The sequence below is a fragment of the Protopterus annectens genome, chromosome 17.part0 (genome assembly GCF_019279795.1).
Source record: "Protopterus annectens isolate FY-2018-M chromosome 17.part0, PAN1.0, whole genome shotgun sequence".
Classification (NCBI taxonomy): Eukaryota; Metazoa; Chordata; order Ceratodontiformes; family Protopteridae; genus Protopterus; species Protopterus annectens.
This window is the reverse complement of record NC_056751.1, coordinates 416,969,411-416,982,028: the sequence shown is the minus strand read 5'-3', so window position 1 is coordinate 416,982,028 and position 12,618 is coordinate 416,969,411. Positions and strand designations below refer to the sequence as shown.

The 12,618-nt window shown below is 40.6% G+C and overlaps 1 protein-coding gene across 2 annotated transcripts in view; it reads right to left on the bottom strand.

Moving 5' to 3' along the window:
* Positions 1-12,618, bottom strand: part of MED25 (mediator complex subunit 25) — a 1,733,520-nt gene that overhangs the window by 304,653 nt on the left and 1,416,249 nt on the right. For both annotated transcript variants that reach the window (XM_044059360.1, XM_044059361.1), the window contains one exon: positions 5,430-5,504. In XM_044059360.1, the coding sequence (XP_043915295.1) occupies positions 5,430-5,504 (75 nt within the window). The remainder of the gene's footprint in view (positions 1-5,429; positions 5,505-12,618) is intronic.

Genomic DNA, 12,618 nt, shown 5'->3' with positions numbered 1-12,618 from the left:
GAGAAATAAAAAGGGCAACAAGATGGCAGAACCACCAACAATGGTATGAAAAAAACTACATAAAATGTAGCACTAAGGAAAAGACACTAACAATAGTATCAAGAGATACAAGAGTACAAGAAATAACAGAAAACTAAGACATTTAGCAGAAGACATGCAAAAAAGGGATGTGATGGGTAAGGGGAATACTTAATCTAAATATAGAAAGAATTAAGTAAATAAAGTTTTTATAAACGTATCTTAATTTTGCTCGAGAGTGTTGGAAACCATGTCTTTCACTGAAAAGCATCAAATGAGATCTGAGGTAATTGGGGTTGGTCCATTGTGGGTAAGGGAGAAGCTTGAGATTTCTTGGTTGTCACGAACTTCAGAAACGACCGAGTCAGATCCAATGGATCTGATCTGAACCCATCAGCTGAAGACAGAATAAAAACTGACAACAGATAAGAAGTTTGTTCTTTTGGGTGTGGAGGAATTCAGCAGGGTGGGAGGAATTTCCACTGCCATCTGTGTCCATGACGAATCATTTTCAAAACTAATTTGTCTGAAACTGTTTCCAAAGAGAGAAATGAAGGTTCAGATTTTGGGAAAGGATTAATTGCTTGCCAGTGTAGGAAGGAGGGGGAGATCCGAAGACTGTACGCTTATTAGACTGTCCTTTATTCAGGGTGCCTTTCCCTTTCTTCTTAGACTCTCCATACCACTGTTTTTTTTTTTTTTTTTTTTTGCTTACCAGCAGCTTATGTCTGCTTATTTTGATTTTTGTAAAATGTTATATTAATCCCCCCCCCCTTACAAACTTGGAAAAGTGAAATTCCCTGAAATAAACTTACCTCTCTCATTACACTTTTTGAAGACCTTTGCGGGAGATGGTCCAAAGACTACCTCCCAGTCAATGGGAGAATTCTAAAACTACGGATTTAACATCAGGAAGGTTTTGAATACTCAAACCAAACAAGCCTCCTCATAACACTTCCAGTAGCAGCAACCCTGGAAATTGCATCAGCCAAATCATAAGCATATTTTAAGGGAGAAGTAGCCAGTTAAGGTACAGAAGCAATAAGACTACAAAAAGATGCATTTTCCTCAGATGAGGGAAAAGAAGCCATAATGTTCTTCATATTCTCAAAACACGCAAGCATAAACTTTACAATCTGAGAGTCACATTTGACAAATCTGAAAAAAATAAGTGTTGCAGAAGAATACACTTTTCCCCAAAATCTATCAAAAGCTTTCTCATCTCTGACAGAAGGGGAGAAGGCCATTAACCAAATATTTATCAGCAGCTAGGTTCACGATAAAAATTACTGCTGAGTCTGAAATGGGGTTTGATAAGTGCAGCAGACTGGCTGTACGACAAGTTGTAGAATGCAATTAATATATCCTCCAGTATTGGAAAAAATGGAGGGACTAGAGTAGGTTCAAAAATTCTAATTGCAGTAAATCATATTTCTTAGGAAACAGTGTAAGGTCATTATGTTCCCATTGATACAACTGATTCATTGTGGAGTCTGTTTCAAAAAGAAAATCCTTCAAAGGGACTGTCAGAAAATACAATTTTCTTAGACTCTGAAACTTGAGGAGAAAAACAGAAGTCATCCCTTCACAATCATTTTGTGGTCCAAAATCTTGAATCTTCTCAGAGAATGAAGAATGCGTTTTTCTTTTACCAGAAATATCAGAACTACAACTGCCCAGAGAATGAGCTAAACCCAGTAAATCATTCCTGCCCAAAGTAACTGAGGCAGAAAACATGCGTCAAACTTTTTGCTTCCTTTGCACAGGAATTTCTGAAAAAGCAAATCTATTTTTGGAAAGGCAAAACCTCCCTAAGGATAGGCACTCTAGTCTGGCCAGGTATGGAGTTATTCCCTGCTCCTTCATACATGAGCAACAAGAGTTGTTCTTCTTACCCAAGGGCATTCTAAGAAAAGCAGAGGACAATTCTAACCTCTGGTCAAAGGATGCTGTCGGGATTACATCTGAGGGAGCCAAAGAAAATGATCAGTGGTATCAGGAAGTACTGATGGCCACTGCAGGGACACTCATTTCTGGCTTAGGCACTTTAGTAGTCCACTGAAATGACAAAGACTGCTTGATCAATATGATGAACATCATGTTAATATCAGATAATGATCTACGGACATCCATCATGCCCCAGAATCAACATTCATATGTTCCACGGCAGCTAGGGCATGACCCTCTGGACAGCTTCATCTCAGAACTAAATGTACAGAAAATGATTATGAAAACTGTTGTGGTCCAGGATGGGACAGAAGTATGAAAAGAAAAAGCAATAGAGGCAGAAACCCTTCCTCATTCTGTATAAAAGACAGCCCCTTTTAGAAGCAAGAGTCTAGGCCTGTCCCAAAAGTGTCACTGAGAATGTTTGGTCTCCCAGAGGAAAATAAGAGTTTTACAGGCCTTCTGTGATAACATACAAACCCACTGGTCCTTTGTGAAGGTTCTGCAAGTAGAGGCACACTATGAGAGACAACTCTACAGCTATGACTGCTTTAGGTTGCCTAGCAGTTATCCTTGACTATTTTGGACAGTTTACTGTGAAGGCACTGCCCTCTTTTGGGGATGCTCTGGTCTACAACAAGAAGATAAATGGGAAAACTGAAGGAGGAGATGATTTTTTTTACTGTGTTGGGAGGCATGCTTTCCCTCCAATTCTTAATAAGCTTGGATGAATACAACTTCCACCTTGAACCAAGCATCCAAAATGCTGTACCTGAGCTTGTCCTTAATACAGGACAGCATCAGCCATGCCATTTTGCACAGGTATACTACTAAGCCTCTCGCCTTAGCAACAGCATAAGTACTTTTAATACTGCATTGGCCCAAACAGCAGCACACACTATCCTTCCCACCCAGTCCTCCCAAGTGTTTACATTACTAGTCAAACAAAGGAAAACTGGGATGCAGTCATAGCTTTATCCATCTAGGTCACAGGGTCAGGCCACACTTTGCCATTCTGGAAGTAGAGTTAGGACTGCACCCAGAGTACTCCACACAGGACAACAGAGGAGTTTCAGAATCTTTCTAAAGAAGTGGTAAACAAATATAAAAGGGGGGTAATCTCCATCCTTTATCTTAATAGCAATTGTCTCCAGTATCTCAAACTCTTCATAGAAGCCTAAATAAAAAACAGTCCCCCACTTACTCTAGATATGAACTTGTACATGTGTGAATGTTAGATAAGGGCATGAGAAAAGTCAGGTGAGAAGAATCTAGAGCCCTGGGAAATGCCTACTCTGTGCCTGGCAGTGGCATCAAACAGACCATAGTTCCTTAAGACTACAGTCTCACAACTGTGACTCATCTGTTTAATGTCTCTAAGGCCTCAGCTATGAACCCTTTTGTGACATGATCCATGCAGCCCCTTCAAAATACAGGTGAAAATATCTTAATGGACTCATTGACAGGTACCTTCAGATCAAACATTCCTGATCCATTGTCATGTGACTTCTGGGCCCACTCCATATCAGACCAGTCAGCCTTTAGCTCTTGACAATTATAAAGATGCTGGGAGATGCTTACACTTCAAAATGCACAACTATGGGTGTCAGATAGTGAATTGCCCCTTCAGGTCTGTTGCCCACCGAACAGCAAGACTGGCATGGGATCTAGCCTTTGCTAGTAGACTATTAGCTCAGCAGCTATGAGGCATGGAATATCATTTTAGAAATGGGCTTATTTTCAATAATGGCTGGGCTACAGCCTACTTCTGAATTTCAGCCTTGAGACCGCATTATGACTGAGATCGGAGCTTGCCCAAGAGGCACACACACTTCATACTAATAACCCCATGGAAAGAACTTCCAACCAAAGTCACTATTTAGTGAGGTAGTTCAGGAGTTTCTTATTTTGATGTATGCAGGTGGCAAGGCTGAAATGTTGACAATTAAAAGCTCAGCTTCACTGTGCTCCTCCCAAGTGCAGTAAACACAAAGCTGATGCAAGTCTAGGCTAGGGAACTGACAACCATAGGAGTATATCATTAATCTTTACCTAGGTGATGAACACAGGAACTCTGTAGCAATGGAAGTCAGGACTGAGATCTAAACTGTATTAGTGGAAAAAAAGAAACCGTAGATTCAGAAGGCGATCTATGAAATGCTGTATCTCTAAACTGACATGTAACCAAAATAATTACCATACATCATAACACCAACATAAAATAACCTTTTCTGCAGGCACTTCTGATGTAGTAGCTCTGTTCCACATACTAAATCTGTAAATATGCCATGTTCAAGACTGTTCAAACTCAGGAAAAAAAAAAGTAAAAATAAAATAAAAAAATGAAACTTGCCTCCACCCACCCCAAGTTACATAGTCTCACGCCATACTACTACACCATTTGGGAGAAACTAACACTGACATTCAGAGACAAAAACTACATGAACAGTTCAATGACACGTGCATGGTATGTTAGTAACAGGTGACAGCATGTAGTGATCTGCTACAGGTTAGGTGTACTTAACACAGCTGGCAGGTAATAGCACAGAGTTTGCAACCACTAAGTGCATACATTCCACAACCATAGAGTTTCTGAAAAAAAATGCTGGATTGTGAATGGTGGGTATGAAGGTCTCAGCTGAAGGCCCAACTATATGAGATACTAATATCACATCTAAGGGAAATGCTTAAACAAAGGTGCCATGATTTTATTACTTGATCTACTATGTTTTGATTTGTCTATCTCAGTCGTTTGCAATAATCAAGTACTGTATACTCACATAACTGCATATGACTAACTTGTGCTGTCAATGTGCTGAAATTTGCATGACCGCTGTTAATCTTGTAGTTGCTTTGACCTGCACTTGACTTCAAGGACACCTTTTTTTCACTTGAATTCAATTTATAATTTTTAAAAAAGTGTAAGTCAAAATAAAGTAGATTTTCTTACAGGTCCCCTCCTATAAACTGGCTTTTGTACATAAATAATTTCTTAGTCGGCAAACACCTAAAATATTCTCCTATGACAAGCCTGATGTGGCAATGCTGGAATACTGAGGCATCTGTAATACAAAGGGGAAAAACCTGCCTGATGATCAGTTTCTCACAGCAAGACAGATGCAACAAGAAAATATGGTATTTGGAAGCTTGCAGAAGCTCTGTTGTAGACAAGAATCAAGGAGTATTTCTAAGCAGAAAAAAAAATCAGCAACTGCAAAAAGCAGATGTGGTTAAAATAAAGGCAACATTTCAAGCCTCTAAAAACGTAAATCTGAAAGTTAAAATTAGAGCACAGAGAATACAGCATACTTTACAATGTATCATGACATAAGGGATACAAAACACACACTCAGCAGTGGTAGATACAAAAGAAAACAGGACACAATGTAAGATGTAACATACAGTGAAAGTGCAAGACAAAATGGCAGTGATGAGAACTGCAAAATGTGTTATCAGCGACTCACCAAGTTCTGCTGCCTTTGCTGTTCATCCATCATTGTGACTTGTGGTAACCCAGGATTCACTGGCTGGCTGGTCAGCTGGCAAACAAGAAAAGAAAAGAATGGAAAAAAGCAGAAAAGCAAGTCCCATAGAATAGCATAATGACAGATCAGACAGGCCTGCACCTTTACACTGAGATTTTAGACAGTAGTCATATGAAAGCTATGCCAGCTGCTCAAAATCTTTGTTTTAAATCTAAATGGAAAAAATCTCAGTATTTTTTCAAAGCTGATCCCACGTGCAACTTTTTGACTAGTTTTCTAATCAGGAGTACCCATGATGCACACATGCTAATAATACTGTGCTGCTAAATTCCTTCTGTGAAACACAAAGAAAACAGAAACCACTTACTTTCATACTGTACTTTACAATGCCAAGCAGCCATTTAAGGCTTACATTCAAGACCTAGAGGAGGACACATTTAAAATACCCCCAGAAGTTGCCACAGCCTAATGAGAGCTATATTTTTAGGCTGTGCCAAATGTAGGCATATGTACAGACTCACAAAGCAAAACCTCATACAATGTAATCAATCTAAAATTTCCAACAGCTGCCACAGCTCCTTTTTGCTAAAGGGTTAATGCACCACTATTTTAAACGGTCAAAAAACAAAAAAAGTTTTTATAGCAATACTAAATGACCATGGAAGGACAAATGTACAACAATCTTGAGCAAGACTGCATCAACAATAGAAAGAGCAGAAAATATTTTTCAGCCATGACCTAGATCACAAAGTAAATGTAAATAAAACGTATGGACACTTTAGTACACTTGATCAATCACAATGCTCTTGGAGGTGGAAGAAAAGCCAAGGTAGCTGCAGAAAACTCATGAAGACATGGGGAGAACATGTAAAGTTCACAAAGACTGATCAGGATTGAATCCTGGACCCTTGAACTGTGGGTCTTAACAAATGAGCTATCAAGATGCCTACCCAAGAAGTTTAATAATGACACAGAGGACATTTTTTTTCAAATCTTTCGAGATCCAACTTTCACAAATGGGTCATTAAAGTAGGGTAAGCATAAAACTTGAAGTAGGTAACTATGATACGAGGGAAAAGGGTCACCCACAAGATAGGTTTCTGAGGACTGTCATGTGGAAAAAGAGTGACACTTAATGATGGTGTACCACGCAAGTGCTTTTCTGCCACATCTCCCATATGCAGGCAACCAGACAGCAGTGGGCAACACACAAATCACAGCTTTAGTGGCTACTGTGTGTGTGTGGGGGGGGGGGGGCTAAGCCCTCTAAAATAAACTGGAACTACCCAAACAACAAAGCAAAACTAAACACCCTGCCACTGATGTCTAGAGGCAGGATGCCCTTAATGCAACCCAAAAGTTAACATCTGATCAGCAGCACAATTGCTGAAGAGGATCCTGTGTGGGAAGGGTGGAAGCAATGGCTCATCGCTTCAGTGACACCTGGTGAGCATTAAAGTATTGACACCTAAACAGTACAAGCCCACTGAGCACTCACTGCCCTGTGGTGCTCTGCAATTGGAAGGGCCAGGGAATAGTGTGTGTGAAGGTATGCATACTTCCTCGAGGACAAGTAGTTTCACTGAAACTCAAGGGAGCTGGCAAAGTGTTGGAGTGGGAAAGGAAGTCATCTTGACCTACTTGCTACCACGCTGCATACCACCTGATGCTTGCCTCTCAGAAGGGATAGGGGAGCAGGTGAGCTCAACCTGAGGAATAAATGTGCCATATGGCTTTCTCCTCATGGAGGGAATGGGTCGTCCTAGTCTATCAGGAGGAGTAAATAAGCCAACTGGATGATGGCAGGGGGGAGCCACTGGTTAGTCAAGTAGATGATTTAAAAATATCAATGAAAGTTTGCTTACACCTCTCACAGAAAAGAATATGGCATACTATACACAGTAAATAAGAATGGCATTTCACATAATGTAATAGATGTAGCCGTTACATTTTACTACAGTACCAGTATGCCATTTAAATTTGGTGTGGTTTGTTTCACGAAGACATACATTGTTAAAGTACCACTAATTCTTGGCATACCTCTCACCCTCTTAGCACACAAATTCTGGAAAAGTCAAAAACAAAGGCGGTGGGGGGTGGTTAAAGGCTCAAAATCAGGAACATATTTTAAAAACCGCTCTTACAAACTTGAGAGAAAAAAATATGTACTTATCATAATGTTCCATCTGTGTTGTCCATTTTCATTCTTCCTCAATTGTTGGGTTTGGATCTGATCCTCAGATCCGACTCTGCCATTACTTTAGCTCATGGCCACCAAAAAGCTCTTGAGCTCCTCCATTACCCATAATGCACCAACTCTTAACACACCCAGATCTTGTTTGCTGTTTTATCTAAAGTAGGACAAACTAATATATTTTTCCTATAGCAGAAACTATATCTGGAGCTCAATATGAGGGACTCTGGTGTCCTTGGCATGCTCTCGTTCTTCCAGAAATCATCTGAAAAAAAGGTTGGAGGTTGGTGGGTGGGAAGTTGAGGAAGAATGAAAATGGGCAACACAGATGGAATGTTATGATAAATACATAACATTTTATCTGATGTTGTCCATTTCCATTCTATCCAAAACTGTTGTGACACAGTCCTCAACTACCTAAATTCCCAGGTGGACTCTAAGGAAGGTTATTCCTAAGCACAGCTGAGCCAAAGGCTGCTCTTCCCCTTGAGATGAGATCCAGTTTGTAATGAGTAATAAAGGTATGAGGATTAGCCCACGTTGCAGCCATACATATGTTGTCCGTGGAAGCTCTAGAAAGAAACACTGTAGGGGCAGCCATGGACCTAGATGAATGTGCTCTTAAAGGTCTTGGTAAAGATAGGCCCAATTTGTTGTAGATAAATGATATGCAAATCCATCAGCCATCTGGTTAAAGTTACCTTTGCAACTGATTTGCCCAATTTAGAATCTGCAAAAGAAACAAAAAATTCATCTGTCTTCCTGATTTCTCTTGTTCTAAGTAAAATCGTAATTGTGGATGTTCAATAAATGCAATATATATTCACCTTTGTTGATAAATTTAAGAAAGAAGACTAGCAGATTAATGAACTGGTTAATATTGGATTCTGACACCACCTTAGGAAGGAAAGAGGGCTTGATGTGAAATAGTACCCTATCCTTATAAAAAGTCAAGCAGGAAAGTTTAGAGGAGAACGCTTGAAGTTCTGAAATTCTTCTACAGGAGGTAATGGTCACTAGAAACACAGTTTTCCAAGTCAGGAATTTAAGATCACATTTTGTTGCTGGTTTAAGGGTGGAATGAATTAAGGCCTGCAGTACCAGATTTAAATCCCATGGTGGAGTGACATCTTTACAAGAGGTCTCAGTAGGAGAGTGTCTTTCAAAAAAGACTTGCAAAGCTTAGATGAAGCCAAAGGGAAACTGGCAAAACCAACATGAAAAATGGAAATTGCTGTTAACTGAACTATAATTGTTGAGGAGTTAGCTCCCTCATTAAAAGTTGTTGCCAAAAACTCAAGAACATTTTGTACAGGAGCCAAGAAGGGGTCAATGCATTTCTGATGTACCCAAATTTTCTTGTAGAGGCCTTATGGGAAGATAAAAGTATATGACAGACAGGGAAGACAGCATTGGTTGTTTGGCTACTAACGGAACTGGAGAAACCATGCTGTTAGCTTGGGGTTTGACATATCCAGATAATCATACCTGTCGGGTGATACAGAAGGTCCGAAATCATATTCAGAATCCAAGGTGGGCCTCCAAGGAGAAGAGGCCAAAGAAAGGGGAACCAAATCTCTCCAGGCCAGTAAGGTGCAACAAGGATGACTCTTGCTTTTCAACCAGACAGCTTTCTGAAGAAATTCTGGAATTAGGGGAGTTGGTGGGTAAACAGAGGAGACCAGGGGGCCAATCAATGGGGAATCAGGGCAAAGAAGGTGCTGCAGTTGTTGTTTAGGGGAGATGCAAAAAGATCCCAGCAAGGCTGACCCTACTGACAGAAAATCATTTCTGTCACTGTCATGTTGAGAAACCACTCGAGGTAGCAGAATATACCTGCTTAATTTGTCTGCTATCACACTGGACTTCCCTGGAATATGCATTGCTATCAGAAAGCAGTTGGAAGAGATCGCCCACTGCCACACTCTCGAGGACTTCTTGACACAAAAGTTTAGACTTGGTTCCCCCTTGTTTATGTACCAGAATATGGACATGTTGTCCTTCTGTACTGCAACTGTCCCAAAAGGGAGAAGGTCTTGAAAGGCCTGCAACACTAAGAGCACCGCATGCATTTCCAGAACACTGATATGCATATTGGCCTCTTCAGGGGACCAAGTACCTTGGACTGTCTTCCCCAGGAAATACCCCCACCCCCGAATATGGGAAGCGTCCATGGTCACTACAGCCTTGAGATGAGGGAAAATGAAAGGGTGGCCTTGTAGAACTTAATCTGACTGAATCCACCACCAACTGTATCTCCTGCATGTCTGAGCAATTCTTATTTGGTCTGACATGTATTGATAAAGAATTGACCACTGCTTGCTAACATCCACTGAAGTATTCTTATATGAAATTTTGCTAGAGGAATTACAATTATGGCACCTGACATTGACCCCAAAGCCTGAAGAATCAAACGGACTGAAACTGTTGTACTGTGAATTATTTTTCTGACCAGGAATGTGATAGTTTGCACTCTTCAGAGAGGAAGAGAGGCCGTCAACAAAACTATGTTGAAAACTGCTCCTATGAATTAAAATGTTTGAGACTGTTGTAACAGAGACTTGCACTTTATAGTTATCCCCAGATGGGAGCAATTCTGGAGTACCGAATTTCTTGCTCTTATTAGAAGATGCTTGGTTGCGCAAGCAATGAGCCAGCCGTCTAAGTATGAAAACAAACTCAGAATCCCTGGCGTCTCAAGTGAGCTGCTACCACTGCCATGGATTTGGTCAACACCCTGAGGGCTGTGGTGAGGCCAAAGGGCAGTGCTCTAAAATGGTAGTGACTGGCTCCCAGCCAGAAGCATAAATACCTTCTGAATTGCCTGTTCATTTTTATGTGATAGCAAGCATTCTCAAGGTCTATCGAGCACATCCAATCATCCTTGTCTAAAAAAGGCAGAATGGAGCAAACCATGACTATCCAAAACTGTGTGTGTCAAACTGCTCTGTTCAATTCACTGCGATCCAAAAGTGATTTTCAGTCCTGTTTCCTTTTGCACTAAAAAGAATCTTGAGTAAGTTCCTTCTGGTGGGACATCTTGAATGATTTTTTTCTAGCAAGTTTTGTATTTTTAGTGCTGCTGCTTTCCTCTGACTGAGTAGAACATCGGTAATTTTGCATACAGGTGGAAGTGGTAGGGAAAAGGAATTATATAACCTCTGGAAATAATCCTCTGCACTCATGTATCTTTTGTTATATATAGCCAGGCTCTGCTACAGGGATAAATGACCACCGACTGTCTCCAGATGTGTACAATCGAGACTTCTTTCAGGAGTGCTGGTAGGGTCAATCGGAGAAGGAATCTCTGGACCCTTGCTTCTTCAGGGCTCCTCTGCCGCATGGGCATCATCATTCATTTGAGTTCCTCCAGGGGCAGAGGGGTGAATTATCTCCACGTGGATCTTGGAAAGGACCCGGGGACTTCTTGAACCACATTTTTCAACCTCCTCATTCACTCCTAAAGAAGGATGTTTGAGTAGTCGAAAAATGGATGCCCACTGCAGACAGTGTCTATCCGTCTTTTTCACACCCAGAGAGTGTGTCTTTAACTTTAGGGCCAAACAAAGAACTGCAGTCAAAGGGTGCACTGATGAACAAGGACTTGAAAGGGTGCCTCAAAATCACCAATAAAACTCCAATGGAACAACTGAGTCAACCAAAGACCAAATAAATCACGAAAAACTCAGTTCGGCACACTGGATCCAATAAAGGCACCTGGACAGAGACACAATCACAGCCCAAACATTCCAAGTTTAAAATCTTTAATAACACAAAGGTGTCACACAGGATTAAGCGCTTTTGTTCCCCAACAGAGAACTTCATCAGAATAACACCTTCAGTTCTAACAGCCATTTAAATACACATTCATTTAATTACATCATAAAAATCAATTAGTCTCTAGCTAATTACTGCTTAAAGGCTCCACTGACAAATTTCCACTTAAAAAATAATAAATAAAAATACACACACTAAAGTATATAAAATAAAAAAGAAAAAACTGGTAGTAACAATATTACATTCTAACTTTTAACAAAAGAGTATATTTTATAAAGAGTGTTAAAACTTAGATTGTAGTATTGCAACTGCCATTTTTTTCTTTTAATGGTGAATGTCTCCAGTATGTAGTGCATATTTTACATACTTTAAATGAATGTGTATTTAAAATGGCTGTTAGAACTGAAGGGGTTATTCTGTTGAAGTTCTCTGTTGGGGAACAAAAGTGCTTAATCCTGTGTGACACCTTTGCATTATTAAAGATTTTAAATCTGGAACATTTGGGCTATGATTGTCTTTCTGTCCAGGTGCCTTTTATTGGATCCAGTGTGCAGAACTGAGCTCCTCAAAATCACAAAAGAGCATCCAGGCATGCCTCCTAATGGAAAAGCCTGAACCCGATGCCCTTGAGGCATCTCCTAAGGGCAAAAGTCTCTGAAGCATACACACGCTTCCAAAATCTGTCAACTGCTTTAGACTCCCTGTTAGGGGGATGGACAAGGGAACTCTGCTCAGCAAGTAACTTCTTTGTGGCCACCTACACGACCATAGTGTCTATGGGTACTCCCTTGCTCCAGTATTTCCTACCTACAGGTGGAGCCAAAATCCAATCTGGTCTTCTGGGAAATGGCTCAACTGAGTCAGGCTCCTTTCGTCCCCATCTGGAGATCAAATCAATGAGCTCATCAGAGGGCAGGGTAACCCAGGAAGTAGACAGGTCAGCTCCAAAGGCTTCCAGGAATATTGATTCCTCTGGGGAATGGTTATTGGAGAACCAACCACTCCTCTGCTTAAGGATCTCAATAATTCTTGTCTCCAAATGAGACATCTTCAGGTGGTGATCTTGGGGACCATTCTCCTTCATTAAAAATCAGTATTTTTGGTGACTGACTCCAGAGGGGAGTTCAAGTGCTTTCTCTTGCACTTCCTCTTCCTAGGGACTTCCTTGTGGGATGCTCCAGTGAAGTATCAGAAGAG